Raw genomic sequence first — 16,184 nt, forward strand, 5'->3', positions numbered from 1 at the left:
ACCCTTAACATACCAGCTTTTATTAAGATTCTTAAGATCTGATCAGGAGCCCTGGTGGTACAATGATGAAGTGTTTAGCTGTTAACCAAAATCTGAACCCGCTCACCACTTCGTGGGAGGAAAGACCTGACAACCTGCTGTCATAACGTTCATAACCTAGGAAACCTAAGGGACGATTTTACTCTGTCTTGCAGCATCATTATGAGTCAGAATTGACTGGGTTGCAATAACAATAACCATAACAACATGATCTGATGGTGGTGACAGGGAAGAGTTGACAAAAAGACAACTATAATGTAAGCAAGGCTGTGATAAGTACAGTAAGAGAGGCAGACTCACACTTGTGCTGTACCCAAACAGAGAAAAGAGAGATCGCATTTGGTTGAAATATTCAATTATGCATGGAGTAAGCAACATTTGAACTGAACCTGAAAGTGTGGTGTCTGTGCTACCTACTGCTGCTACAACAGCAACAACAACAAAATACCACAAATGTGCAGCTTTAAAGAATAGAAATTTATCATCTCAAGGTTTTGGCGTTTAGATGTGCAAACTAGGGCCTTGGCTCTAGGGGAGGGTGCTGCATTAGAGGTAGCCCTGGGAGTTCCTTGGCACTCCTCGAATTGTAGACGATTCCTCACATGGCCTCTTCTCCCTGTGTGTGTCTCTCTCTGTGTGTCTGTTTTCTCTTTTCTCTTCTTATAAGATGCCACTCAGAAGAGATTAGGATCAGGGCCCACCTGTCCTCATTAGCAAAACAAAAGAAAACCCCTATTTACAGGTACAGGCGTTAGGACTGCAACAACTTTTAATGGGACACAGTGCAAGCCATAACAGATGATTGAGTTTTAGGGAGGTGGATATTTTTGGGGAAAAATCAAAGGATCACTTCCAATTCTTTTAGCTAGACACTTGGCAAAGCACTTTGGACATTATTCCATTTTACCCTCATAATGACCCCATGAAGTTGTTCCCATTATTAATGGATAAGGGAAGCAAGAATCTTTAAAAACTAAGTAATTTGTCCAGGATCTATAGCTTGGAGGGGAAATGTAAGGATTCTTAATCCTCAGGGAGGTAGCAAAGCATAGATCATGTTTCAGAGTGGATCTCAGGTAAGTGTTGCTGCAGTATAATGCACATGAGGACGAGGATCAGAAATCAAGTTTAAAAGGCTCATTTTGACTCTTTTGTTTCAATATGAAACAAAAAGTGTGAACTAGGATGACAGCAGTGAGTTTTTAAAGGATGGAGTTGATATAATGAATACAGTCGATGGGCCAGAGGAAGAACTGAAGCAACTTTGGCATTTCAGGTCAGATTAGGTGCAGACTAGGAAGATGGTGCTTGGAAGGAAGGTTGGGCAATCCTAATTCCGCAGTGATACCGCCTCAGAAACCCAAGGAGGGGTTGCTATGAGTCAGGTCTGACTCGACAGCACATAACAACAACAACAACAACAACAACAACAACAACAACAACAGGAAGATGGTGATGTCATGACCAAAGTTGGGGAACAAAGGAGAAAGAGAAGGTTTTAGAGGAATGATGAGTCTGGTTTTGAATATGTGAAGCTACTCTGGTAGCATAGTGCCTAAGCACTTGACTGCTAACCAGAAGGCTGGCGGTTCAAATCCACCAGCCACTCCTTGGAAGGAAGATGGGGCATTCTACTTCAGTAGTGATACCGCCTCAGAAACCCAAGGAGGGGTCGCTATGAGTCGGGGCCAACTTGACGACACATAACAACAACAACAATACAGTCACAGCAGACAATTCCTGAGGAAATTCTACTTTTTCTCCCTACAACTGGAGATGGAAGTGGATTTTAGAAGAATGTTCCAGGCTCTAGATGGTTGATGTGAGAGTTCAGCAGTTATGAGAAAGGTGTTAAGTGCTGGAAAGTTGTAAAAACAGAGGGGAAGATACCCTGTTGCCATTGACCAACCCCCACCCTGACTGTGGATGGACTTCAGGAGGTTTTCAGTACCCCCATGAATTGTAGGCAACATTTTGCAGTTATGACTTTTCTAGGGGAGAGAGTGCATAACTTTACTGAGATTTCCTGTTGTACATGACTGTGAAGAAGTTAAAAAGCTCTTATTTAAAGGTGCCCAAGGAAGAGGAACAGAAAGGACCCCTGGTTAAATGCTAGGTTGCTAACCAAAAGGTGGGGTGCTCTGCAGGAGAAAGCACAGATTACCACCTAGGAAATCCTACGGGGCAGATCTATCCTTTAGGGTTGCTATGAGTCAGAACTGACTTGATGGCAATATTTTAAATTTTCCTATGGAAGAGGAATCAGCGATTGAAGTGTATTACAAAAGCCAAGAAAGGCTATGGGTTTCAAGAAGGAAAGAGGGTGGATTAGTGTTGAGCATGGCAGACATGTTGAGGGAGATGAAGGCTAAGAAGCAGCTGCTGAAATTGGTGACTGGGAGCTCATTGTTGTTGTTGTTGTTGTTGTTATGTGCCGTCGAGTCGGCCCCGACTCATAGCGACCCCTCCTTGGGTTTCCGAGGCAGTATCACTACGGAAGTAGGATTGCCCAACCTTCCTTCCGAGGAGTGGCTGGTGGGTTTGAACCGCCAGCCTTCTGGTTAGCAGTCAAGTGCTTTAGCCACTATGCTACCAGAGCTCCTGGGAGCTCATTAGTGACCTCTAATAAAGTAAATTCTGTAAAGTTGATGGGGTGCATGTTTGGGTACAAGGTGAGTAGAAGTTGTTTTCCTAGTCTTCTGAGCTAAACTAACTCAAGCCATGTTTCTTTCTCTGAGTGTCCCCATTCCATCCCGGTTCCAAGTGGAGCTTGATAAATTTATAAGACATGTCCAGGATCTGATATAACACAGAAAATAATTACTTATTTCCTGAACTCTACCAGATATGGTAGGATAACATTTGGAAGGAATTTATTCTCAAGAACATATTTAGAAGTTCTTTTTCACAGTGTATTAATTTTACTAATTTTATTCTTATTCCCTTCCTTTCCAGAACATGAGTTATATGGTCCCTAAATCCTAGTGTTCAACCAGTGTGGACATTATATTCTCCTTAAGCACTAACTGTATGATTTAAATAAATGCATGGGCATGTATAAGGTCCCTGGGTGGAACTCATTTGGTAACCAAAATGTTAGTGGAGCCCACCCAGTGGAAGAAAAGGCCTGGCAATGTGTAAAGATTACAGCCAAGAAAGCTTATGGGAGCAGTTCTACCCTTAACATATGGGGCCACCATGTATTGCAATCGGCTGTATGGCAACAGGCAACAAGGTAGGGGTGTGTGTGTGCGCGCATAAATCTTTCTTTAAAGCCTCTGCCAATCAGAAAAGCCAGGAGGGAGGATGGAGTGTGGGTGAGTGTGTGTATATGTGAGAACTGTTTCCTTCTGCGTTATGGTCTTGAGGGTAGCTTTACAAAGTGCACTTTCCCCTTTAGATCTAGGGTAACATGGTCAGTATTCTCCAAGAACACTGGACTTTGTCACGTACGCATGGACTGTTAGTACTATTGGAAGAGGATACACTAAGTTTCTCACGGGCTCGGTTGGCCTCGGGAGCTGTTCTGAGAAATGTCATCTGGCTTACTTCACAGGCTGAAATAAGTGAGGCTGTGATAACACTTTGGAAAGTGCATACGCTAAACGAAGGTGAGATACAAGCGCCTGCAACTTTTTTCAAGGGATATACGTATCTAGTTAGCTGTGATGCCCAAATCTTTTTTCATCTTTCTGGGCCTTCCCTTCCCCTCCGAGGACAAAACCGGGTCAATAACTCCTGGGAGGGTGTGATGCCTCAGCGAAGTCCAGCAGGTCAGAGACTCGAGAGGGAGAAGCTTTTCCGGGCGGAGCCCGGCTGGGCTTGACCCAGCACCTGGCAGCGCCGCCGATTGGTGGAGAAGAAGGTTGTTCCCTGAGGGCGGTCGCCGATTGGCTGCGGGAGGAAGGGGCATGACGTCCTCCAAAGTTGAGCAAACACCAGCTCCTGCCCCGCGGGATCCCAATTTCTGCCGGGAATTCGAACCTGCCCCGCACAGATCCCAACTCGTTGGCGGCAGGGGTCTGGTAGGTGCCCTGGGGAGGAGGAGGTGAGAAGGTGGCCGGGCAAGGCCAGGCCGACCGAGATTGATTCTTGGCAGGATGCGCTTGGAGATCGCTGGCGGTCTCCGGCGGCGCGGGGCGGGCTTGGCTTCCGTTCCCACGCGGCCGCGGCCCGGGCTCGGCTGACTCTGAGCGTGGTGAGGGCCGGCCGGGCCCGGCAGGAGAGCGGAGAAGTAGACCGCGTGTGGGCCGCGCGGCCCGGCCTCCCCTCCGGGTGTGCTCCTGCCTGGGAGGAAGGGCGCTCGGGGCGCCTCTGAAATTTCTGAATAGCAAGGGGACTGACTGGATGGCAATTGGAATTTCTTCTCATTTTTTTGCGGGGGGGACTAGGGGTGGTTGCTGGGGAGTAAGGGGGTTCGCTAAGGAACGAACATTGTTTATTTTGGATTGTATGATCATTTGGGTTGTTGGAGATTATGGGGTTAACTCCCACCCGGGCTGACACCTCCCCCCCCCAAACACACACACCAGCACCCCAAATTATCCTTGGGTGCCTTTTCCAGTATTCTTGTAGTTAGAGTGACCCTCCAGCTTCTGTCTGCTTAGCCCAACTCTGATCAGAAACTTCTGTTGGTCTGGGGCTCTGAGATTAGAGTCCTCCCTATGAGTCGGGGCCGACTCGACGGCACATAACAACAACAACAACAGAGGGGAGGAAGTGGGACGCTTTGAACGTCAGGAGCTCCCGAATTCGAGTTTGCGGGGGGCCCCTGCAGGGGCTGCCTGGGCCTTGGGAGCCGTTGTTCCTCACTCTGCTGGATGGAAGGGGCTGAATGGCAGAGAAGGGCCTTTCAGGCACAACATTCAGGGAGAGAGAAACAAGAGTTCAGTGGTTTAAGACTTTTTTGATGTCGTGTCTCATCAGTTACTGGAATGTGAGAAAAGTGTAGCTGTTAGCTGCCCATTTTCTGGCGGCACAGGACTGAATGGTCGTTGAGTCGGCCAGTGTCTTTGGAGCATTTATATGTATAAAGAAATTCCTTTGTAGCACTTAGTGTGTGGGTTTTGTCACTTCACTCCTCTCCCCTTTTCCCCCATAAAGATGGGCAAACCCAGTGCTGCATGACCTGTAACGTCTGAACCTTTCTGCAAAGTGAGTTAAGGGGACAAAGGTGGAGCTAACTTCCCTGAGTGATTTTCCCATGCCTCGGAAAATCATGTGTTATCAGGCTCAGGTATGAAGGGTAGCAAAGGGATCAGAAATGTAATTCACTTATAATCAAAACTTCCTTCCCTCTCCCGTAGTCTTTATTTAAGCACTAATAGACCTTGGTTTAAGATTTTGGAATATGTCCTTTGGTGTGTAAGCTGTCCTCATTTTAAAAAGCAAAATAATGTTTTTTTTTAAAAAATTCCAAATGTTCTTTTATTAATACTCTCACAGAAATAACATTACAATCAGTAAGTTTCCTAGGTAAGCCCTCAGAGAGTTCTATGCAATTGGTGGAATCAGGGAAACACTGCATTTGCAATGAGAAATAACCAAAAATGTTATACCGTAGTCCCCGAATCTAAGATGTGGTCACTTGTAGGGTGCATCCCTGTTTCAGAGATGCTCGAATGTGAAAAATTGTTTTAAATTTGATGAAATACAGTATTAAAATGGTAATATTCTAAGGAAGCTGAAGAAAATAAATTATATATATATATATATATATATATATATATATATGTCTTCAACTTGAACATCCTTGCCTAAAAGACTAAAAGATAAAGCTGAAGAGAGGACTCAGTGGGCCCTAATTTTTTCAGAAAAAAATTTACATTTACTGAGTGCTTTCCATGTACCAGGTGCAGAGTATTAGTTCAATGTAACCGTACAACAGCCCTGAGAGGTAGATACTAATATGATTCCCATTTGCACAGGAGGCACAGAGAAGCTAAATTACAGACCAAAGTCACTTAGTAAGTGCGGGAGCTTGAGGTTTGAACTCAGGCTGTTTGTGAAGGAAAGGTCTGTATTCCTTTGAGATACCCATCTCTTGCTGCAAGCTCTGGACTTCTGGTCACTGTAGTGAATTCAACTAAGCTTAGCTGAATATTCAGTCTTCCTCCATAGTGGTGTTTGGTGGTTTGCTTCCCTGTTTAGCATACTTTAGTCAGATGTTCTAAGTCATATGGTTGAATCTATCTATCTGTATGGTTCAATACTAATGCTTTTCTTATAATCCATAGTGCCCACACCACTCGTATGCTTAATTTAATTAGAATATTAAGTTGAAAGGGACTCTGCAATTCCAGTCTCAATGCGGAAACTGAGTTCGAGTGAAGGAATCCACAGCTAGTTATATGGCTTAGCCCCCAGGTAAGGCTTTTCCCACCTGGCCACACTGCACTTCATAACATTCAGTGGTCTCTGAGGTCTAGGCAGAGAGCTGATATTTTTTGGGGATGTGAGTCCCTGGCCTTATTCATGTGTCTTTCATTTTCTCTGCTGCAGAGCTCTTGATGTTTATTTAATTTTGCGCATTCACTTCTTCATTCTTTGTTAACATTTGTTCATTCTACTATGTGCCAGTTCCTGGGAATACAGAGATGAATGAAACAATTCCCATTCTTACAGAGTTTACAGTTTAGCAAAGAGACAGCAGACAAGTGAGCAGATGAGTGTTTTTGGTTAGACTCCAATTCACAACTGACTTTGCATTCTGTTTTGGTGAAACTAAATTTTGGGGCTCCAGACCAGGAGTTATGGGTTTTAAAACTTTGGATGACTTTGAGTAGGTGATGGGTTTGAGAAAATGTGAGTATTCTTAGATCAGATTAATTAATGATAATAAAGGTGCCCTTTCCCCAAAAAATCTTTTATTTATTCCCCTTTCTGGCTAATTATTTAATGAAAGTTTTAATGGGGAAGCATTAAAAAATGAACCAGATGCAACAGGAGTTGAAAGACTGGAGACCAGTGTTGCTTCATGCCCGAGCTGAGCTCTAGCAAGCCTTGGGGTTGGGAGGAGTTCGGATTAGTTTTATGCCATCACCAGGTGCTGTGCTAATTTCTGGAATTCTTTTGAACATTTCCAGGCCTATTGTGGTCTGGATTCCAAATATGTAGTGTCGGGCAAGACTCACAGCCATGCTTATTATTAGACATCTGAACTTCCTGGGAACCTATGTCTTTTTTAACACACTTGCATTTTTGAATGTACTCAAAAGGTGGCTATACATCATTTGCACTTGGCATTGATTAGCTTATTTTCTTCTTCATGAACTCAACTCACGGATACTGTAGCCCATCCTTAATCTCTCAATATTTAATGAAAGTGTATGACCCTGATTATTGCAATTAGTTTAACACTGAAAAACATTCCTATGTGATTGATCATTTTAGTTTGAGTCACTGAATTACGTTGTAGTGGAATTACTTTAAAGATCTAAAATATAAGGACACAAAGCCCACATTCCTAACTATAAGGGCTAGAGATGGGACATTTGTTGTTGTTATGTGCCGTCAAGTTGGACCTGACTCATAGCCACCCCTCCTTGGGTTTCTGAGGCAGTATCACTACAGAAGTAGATTGCCCCATCTTCCTTCTGGGAGTGGCTGGTGGGTTCGAACCACCAGCCTTCTAGTTAGCAGTCAAGTGCCTTAGGCTCTATGCCACCAGAGCTCCTTCACTTGGAATATCAGGTTTAAATAATGTCCTCTCAGGTCCATTCTGACCCTAATGTTCAGTTATAGCCAATAACTGATAATTCACCATCAGATTTTGATTGGTGTCATTTAATTAGATGAAAGTACCCTATCTTGTTCCTGTTAAATCCCATAAAAATGGGTAAGGACTAGATTGTTACTTCTTTATATATTTACCAAATACGTCCATCCTGCTTTGCACTTTAAGTGCCTACAATTTTTTTTTTTTTTTTAATCAAAGGGGGTCAAAAGCAACCCTTCTATAATTAGTGGGTGATAGATTCTATTTTGATAAACCCATCAAGACATTTTCTGGCCTTTATTATAATTTTATTTAAATATTAGAAAATGTTCATGCTAGAAACAGCTGACTAGCTACTATTATATTAAGGTATTTAATTATTCCAAAGACCAGACTGCTCGCCGTCTGAAAAGACCTCTCCAACTACATAAGAGGTCCTCTGGCCTGAAGGTGGCTTTTTCTCAGATATGATCTATTATAAACACACCTCACAAAATCTCCTTTGGTTTCTTCATGTGACATAGGATGAAGATACTCCAGGTTAGCTCATGGTTACTGAAAGAAAATGGCAGGATATGTAGACAGGGCTGAGCTCTGGGTTTATCTCTTTCTCTTTTTCATCATTTTTTCCCCATTTCTCTTGAAAAGGATAGAAACATCAATAATGTTTAAGCCTGATTTCCCCCTTGATTCTCATAATGTGTAGTGTCATTGCCATATACTAGACAATGAATAAGGAAGATAGAAGACTTGAGGCATTTGAATCATGGGGTTGGCCAAGAATGTTGAGGAAACCTTGGACTGCCAGAAGAATGAACAAACCTGTCTTGGAAGAAGTGCAGCCAGAATGCTCCTTAGAAGCAAGAATGGCCAGACTTGGTCTCTTGTGCTTTGGATGTATTACCAGGAGGAACTAGTCCCTGAAAAAGGGCATTATGCTTGGTAAAGTAGAGAGTCTGCAAAAAAGAGGAAGACTCTCAGTGAGGTGGATTGACACACTGGCTCAAACATGATGACAATTGTGAGGATGATGCTGGATTGGCCATTTTTTGTTCTGTTGGACGTACAGGGTTGCTATGAGTTGGAGCCGACTCGATGGCATCTGATAGCAATGTTGTAAAGATAGGTTACTGTCAATATATAATTTTGTAAGTCTTCTCTTGAGAGATGGAAAGAGTTAAGGTGCTATCATATAATGTATCCTCTTCTGTTCTATTGCTTCTGAAAGGGCGTAGCCACAATTTTTCTTCCCGTCTCAGTGCATCTCTGAGCAATTCACTGTAATCTTCCCATGAAATTTAGAGACTTCAAAACTTACACCTTACTGCTATTCTTGTTTTCTAAACACATAAAGAAGAGGTGTTTTAGATTTCATTTTTGTAATGTTTGAAGCATTGATCCTTCATTTATTAAAGGGAAAACCGATCAGATGTTGTCAGGGGAAGGGTCCTATGTGACACCTCTCTTCTGGGTTTGTCTTTCTAACTTTGCTCTACTTACTCTCTCTAGCTTTTTCTCTTTGTCCTCCTTTTTCCTCTTGCTTTTCCATGTCCTTCTTGCTTGTGCTGCAGGCTGCAATCAGCCCCCAACACTGTTAAGAAACCTCACGAGAACTTGTGAGTGAGCCAGGACGCTCCGTAATCTCATTCACTGAAGGCATTGCCAGAAATACACATCTGATTTACTTCCTGATATTCTTGGAAAAGGCCACAAAATCCAGGACAGCACACCTGAGCATTTTCATGAATTACCAAATACTTGTAGTGGCCTCACCCAAAAAATAAATTCACTGCCATCAAGTCAATTCCAACCAACTCATAGTGACCCCCATTGGCTATCCAAGGCTGTAAATCTTAATGGATGCAGACTGCTCACCTTTCTTCCGCAGAGCAGCTGGTGGATTTGAACCACCAACCTTTTGGTTAGCAGCCAAATACCTTATCTGCTGCACCACTAGAGCTCCTTTGTAGTACCCTACCTACCCAGGAACAATTCAGAAGTCCTTACTGTTAGGTATTTCTTGATGACCTTACAATCAAATGAGTAGTGGGTCTGGGAAGTTCTATGATGAGACCAGATTTTAAGATCTAAGAAGTTACTAATACATTAATACCTGCTGTAATCAAATATGTTTTTCTCAAACATGCTTAAACTCATGGTAGAGTTTACCTTGGTAGGGACACAAAATGGTTTTTGGTGGAACCCAGGAAAAGGTTTGAGAGAGGCACTGATAAGGAGTGGAGAACAGACCTTTTACCATTTAGAGTTGATAGAGGAGCTCTGGTAGTGTAGTGGTTAAGGCATCTGGCTGCTAACCAAAAGTTGGGTGGTTCAAACCCCCCAGCTGCTCCTTGGAAGAAAGAGGAGGCAGTCTGCTCCTGTAAAGATTTATAGCCTTGGAAACCCAGCAGGGGTCGCTATGAGTTGGAGTACACTCGATGGCAGGGAGTTTGGTTTTGAGTTATGAAAACTGATGTCACATGGATCGGATTTCTTTCTGAAGCAAGAGCTGGCAGAAGTGACAGTAGCATGCATCTGATCCTCATGGTGTGGAGCTGTGTGCTGTGGTAAAGAAGAGAAAATCTCGAGTCTTAGACATGAACGGAGGAGTCCTGCTTTTTCTTAAAGACAACAGCTCCCATCAGACAGACTCCAGTTCAGTTTCTTCATTTGTAAAACGGGAGATGATAATACTGTACTATCTGCTTCTAAGATTGTTGCAAGGAGGAAATGAAATCATGTCTGTGAAGCTCAGTGGTGCTTGGTATATCTAATCAGTGATAGCTATTGTTATTTTTGGGTAAAACTAGACGCTAGAGAAATAATAGTTGAAGAATTCCCTGCCTATAAAAAGTTAAAGCAAAAGTAAATTCCCAAATGAACCTCCAGAAGGACTGTCCGTGCCACTCTCTCCTCTCCTTTCCTGGTTCCTATAGAAAGCCTGCCTTTGCAAATACATGCGCACGTTGTACGTGTGTGTATAGCGGTGTCTCTCCTGCCACTCCCTACCCCACGCCCAGACAGAAGGAGGTCCGGAGGAGGAGGAGGGCCTGCACTGAGTCAAGGAAGCTGTGGCTACAAAGCAAGCTTGAGCTGAGAGGAGCAGCTGAGGAATAAGAGAGAGTAAATGCTCACTTCGGCTAAGGCTCTGGATTGTAGTTCGGGATGGAGTGTACAAGGGCAGGTGGTCACCTGTCGGCACATGCGGTACAGCCTCTGCTGGAAAATGAGCCCATTTCTGGACGTGTGTGCATGCTCAAAGGAATCGCTGTCTTTGGACTTGCTTTTATGTAGGAAATTTCACCACAAGGCAGTGGTGGTCCTCAGGCAGGAGGACGTGAACGCCTGGGAGAGACGGGATTTGAATTCTATGGGACATTGTGGTTTTTCCTCTGGTTTGGGGAAAACTGAACATTAGGGGTTGAGTGAGTGTTTAATGTCATATCTTTTGGAAACAAAACTATATATTAAAATACAATACAAATATAAATATAGTAGTTTTTTACTGAAATGTTTGTCATCTGTATTTTGGCACAAACAAGTCAGCCTGAGCTCCGAGTCATCAGCAAGTTCTCCTGCAGCATGTAGCTGTTTCCCTCTGAGCCCCTCTTCTTCCTAGAGCTTTCTTAGCTGTGTTCCTCACTGTTTGCTCTGCTCCCTGGGTCTGTCATGAGTGCCATATGAAGTAAATATTTAGGGTGGTTAGTTGTTTGCCCCAAGGCAATGTATGTGTGTCCTTAACTATTTGGTCAGCCCTTGCCTGGGTGGTGCAAATGGTTCGTATGCTTAGCTGCTACCCAGAGGTTGGCAGTTCAAGGCCTCTCAGAGGCACCTCAGGAGAAAGCCTTGGTGATCTGTTTTGAAAAATCAGTCATTGGAAACCATGGAGCCCAGCTTGACTTTTACATACGTGGGGTGTTACATATGCCACTTGAAGGCTATTGGTTTTCGTTTGATGTAACAGGAATGTGTGTCATGAAGTTTTGCTATATGCTAGCAGTAATTGATGAGAGATTTCTAGAAGATGTGAAATCATTCTGTCCATATATTTTGATGTCAACATTACATAGAGTATTATGGTTTACATCCAAATTATCCAGCAAGTTATCTGAAATGATTTTTTTTTTTATTTTTTTGCCTACGAAATTGTATGTAACCATTTGAAGAGGGGTAGACTAGTAACTTAACCTTTTCATGACCAAATTATTTTCTGTTTTGACATTTTTGATACCATGTGTTTCCAGTGATGGAAATCTTGCTGAAATCAAGGGAAAAAAATTGAGATGTTATAGATTCTGATACAATTATGTGCCACACATATGTCCCAAATGGACTATGGTAGGAGGGTTGGTGAAATGAGGCCCATTTCTCAGATTCACTCAGTTATACAAGTCCCCGCCAGGAAGTAGCGTGTACTACAAGTTAGATGGCAGCGTCTCAAGAAATCTGAGAGGCTGAGAATGTTGATGGGTGGTATATGTCCCGTGGGTCATGAAATTGTTACATATTTATGCTTTTATGTTGTTGTTGTTGTTATGTGCTGTCAAGTCAGCCCCGACTCATAGCAACCCCTCCTTGGGTTTCTGAGGCAGTATCACTACAGAAGTAAGGTTGCCCAACCTTCCTTTTATATGCTTTTATATTTCTATAAAATTTACTTTGTGTTGGATATATCATAAGTCTTTTGCAAATGTTTCTCGCTTGAATGAATGAGAGGAATCTTGCAATCTGGACTAAGAGGTAGAAAAGTGGTTGAGGCAGGTTAGGGTTTCGAATAATGTAGTAGGGTGTAGAGAGAGGAGCCCTAAGAAGGGCAAACAGCATATTTATAGCAACAAAGCACAGGGAGGGTGAGGCTGCATAGAGGGATGGGGGCTCTCAGCTTGAGCAGAGTGATTTAGGGTGGCCACTCCTCGGAAGAAGGTTGGGCAATCCTACTTCCGTAGTGATACTGCCTCGGAAACCCAAGGAGGGGTCGCTATGAGTCGGGGCCGACTCGACGGCACATAACAACAACAACAACAACATGTCAAACTTCTAACACCTGTGGTGAATGACCACAGTTATTAGTTTGCTTGCTTTGTTTTCTTAAATTTCCAATCTGTTGGGTACACATGCTTTTGTAAGTTCAATAACTGAATTACTAGAAAAATGATTAGATGACATAAAGTTTTCTAAATGTTCACTTTCTTTGCCCATACATCTCTCATCACTGACCAATGGAAAACAGCTCACTGACCCACATTGGGTTGCTTATCACGCTGTTAGTGGCACTGGTTTAGAGAATAGGCAGAGATGAAGCTGGGAAGGAGTTGAAGCTAGACTGTGAAGAGTCTCATACAGCACTGTATTCAAAGGATTTATGTCATCTTGACTGTATGGCATCAAAATTGGGACTGGTTTGAATGGTCTGCTTTCTGTTATCCTCCTGGGTTTGCACTGCAGATTAATTGGCTTAAAAATTTTATGCTAAATAGCTGTTTGATAAAAACACATGTCAAAAACTATGTCAGCCTAGCAATTATTGGTAAAAGTCCCTATTGGAATTATATACTCTGTTTTGGAAACTTGGGTTTGTTTAAGTAACATAACATATTTCCCCCACCCCTGCCCCAGTTCTCTGTCTTGTACCTGCTATTATTTGAGTTGGTTGAATTTTACAGCAGATTTCTAAAGAGACCAGAACTGACCTGTAGGCCCTCCCTGCCTTTTGCTGTCTTGCTCTTGGACATTGTTTTCACAGTCACCAGGTTTCAAGATGCTGCGAGTACACAGGACCACACTGAGCAGGCTGGGACCCAGCCTGTCCCGAGGCTTTCACCACAAGGCAGTGGTGGCCCTCAGGCGGGAGGACGTGAACGCCTGGGAGAGACGGGCACCGTTAGCCCCCAGACATATCAAAGGACTCACCAATCTGGGCTACAAGGTCTTAATACAGCCTTCAAATCGACGGGCCATTCATGATAAGGTAAATATTTCTGATTTTTAAAATATGTGGGTATGTTGTTGTTGTTGTTGTTATGTGCCGTCGAGTCAGCCCTGACTCATAGCGACCCCTCCTTGGGTTTCCGAGGCAGTATCACTACGGAAGTAGGATTGCCCAACCTTCCTTCCGAGGAGTGGCTGGTGGGTTTGAACCGCCAGCCTTCTGGTTAGCAGACAAGTGCTTTAGCCACTATGCTACCAGAGCTCCTGAGGTAAATAAAGACAAAAAGAAGCACACAAGAAAAAAGGACAATTTTGGTAAATGCTATAACATATACAATTTGGAAAAACACTAACAATAACCAGGAAATATGTGTGTAGTTACATAACCAGATATGTATGCATATATGGATTTAGGAAGGCATATGTGAGTACATGCATGTGCATGTACAGGTTGTCCAGTCTTCCTTCCAAGGAGTGGCTGGTGGGTTTGAACCTCCAGCCTTCTGGTTAGCAGTCAACTGCCTTAGGCACTATGCCACCAGAGCTCCTAGGTGTATCTGTAGGTGTATGCATTTACATGTTTGTGTGTACTGCATATATACCCATATATATGACAAAGCACACAGGGTGCATAGATATGGAGCCTTCCTAGACATATACAAACAACTTGTGCAATTGGTTTACTGGGTTAAAAGACTTAGGACCATAGTCTTTGGGAACAGCTTAGTCAATAGGTATAACAAAGTTTGTGAAGATAATGTTCTACATCCTAGTTTGGTGAATAGCATCTGGGGTCTTAAAAGCTTGTGAGTGACCATCTAAGATACAGCTATTGGTCTCCACTGTTTTGGAGCAAAAGAGTATAAAGGAAACCAAAGGCTGAAAGAAATACCTAGTCCACAGGAGTAATAGCCCACATGAACCATGGCCTGTTCTAACCTGAGACCAGAAGAACTAGATGGTGCTCACCTGCCATACTGCTGCTTGTCCAGGGACAAAATGGAAGGCCTTGGGCAGAATGGGAGAAAAATGCAGAACGAAATTTAATTTTTTAAAAAGGCCAGATCTATTGGACCAGCAGAGACTCAGAGGAACCTCTGAGATTGTTGCCCTAGGATACCTTTGAACTTGCAAGTGAAGCTATTTCTGGAGGTCACCTTTCAGCCAAATAATAGATTGGCTTATAAAGTAAACAATATCACCTTGAGTAATGTGCTCCCTTAAACTATCAACTATGTGAAACTAAATTATCAACATTCATACAAAAGCAAAGATGAAGAGGCAAGGAGGGGAAGGGAAACTAGATCAATGGAAAGAGAACAAACAGAATGGAAGTAATTAGAATGCTGACACATTGCGACAATTGTAATTAAGTGTTATGGGACAATTTGTATAAAAATTGTTAAATGGGAACCTAATTTGCTATGTAAACTTTTACCTAAAACATAATAAAACATTATTTAAAAAACGGAATATTTTCAGTGAACATACAATGTTTGCTAGTGTCACTTTAATACCACTTGGCACTGGGGAGACAAGTAACCATCCTTGCCTCCAGGGGATGCTTTCCTTGGTAGCATTTATTCAGGACACTGTGGGAAGCCCTCTACGATCATCCATTCTGTTCTATTTCATTCAGTTTAATGACTGTGTAATAAGTCCTCCATTGTCCTCCGCTGGATGGACTGTGGTTTATTTAACCAAGTTATTCTAAATGGGCAAATGGACTGTTTTCAAAGAAGCCAGACAGAGACTATAAGCTCATTCTTTTACTGTCTCACCTATCCATCTTTACTTTGATTGAAAGTAGTTTACTAACTAGATTTATCTTCATTTTATCCAAATGGCACATTGATGCTCTTTTAATTCTGTCCTGATTATGTCACCCCTTTATTTAAAAAGCTGAGATGGCTGTCTTTTGCCTCCTAGCTGTGCAGTCTTGGGCAAATTTATAAGCTTCAGGTTTCCTGGGGTAAAATGGAAGTTATAACAGGGAGTTTTATGAGAATTAAATGAGGTGACTCTAGCAAAACACATGGTCATTTATTAATACATATCAATGATTACTCCTATTATTGTTACTTATTATTCAATAAAGCTTAGATTACTCTTGAATTCCATGACGACAGGCAGTCTACTTTTCTAAATTATTTTATCCATTATGCCCTAAATGTCTCCTTGCTTTCCTGCCTCCATATTTGTGTGCATGAAGTCAGTGCCTCTCACTGACATTACCACTTTGCATTTCCCATTTCCATCTCTCCACATCCTACTTGGTATTTTAGGTTAATTTAAGTTTTCATATTTCCTTGATCATCCCATGTAGGAATTATGTCAATATCCAATAAACTACTATATCACTTACATTCTGTTGATAGTAATGTTTTTTCTTTTTTTTTTTTTATTTATTGTGATTTGGGTGAAGATTTACAGAGCAAATTCACTTTCCACACAGCAGTTCACATATACTTTGTCTCATGTCATTGACCACAGTTTACCA

The 16,184-nt window shown here is 42.5% G+C and overlaps 1 protein-coding gene across 1 annotated transcript in view; it reads left to right on the top strand.

The window, feature by feature from the left end:
- The first annotated feature begins 13,514 nt into the window (after window positions 1–13,514).
- The window catches only part of AASS (aminoadipate-semialdehyde synthase), a 53,361-nt gene continuing 50,691 nt past the window's right edge, over window positions 13,515–16,184 (top strand). The window contains exon 1 of the mRNA XM_007952807.2: window positions 13,515–13,724. Coding sequence (XP_007950998.1) covers window positions 13,515–13,724 — 210 coding nt within the window. The remainder of the gene's footprint in view (window positions 13,725–16,184) is intronic.

This window comes from Orycteropus afer, unplaced genomic scaffold (genome assembly GCF_000298275.1).
Source record: "Orycteropus afer afer isolate SDZICR_OR568_19922 unplaced genomic scaffold, OryAfe1.0 scaffold00359, whole genome shotgun sequence".
NCBI lineage: Eukaryota > Metazoa > Chordata > Mammalia > Tubulidentata > Orycteropodidae > Orycteropus > Orycteropus afer.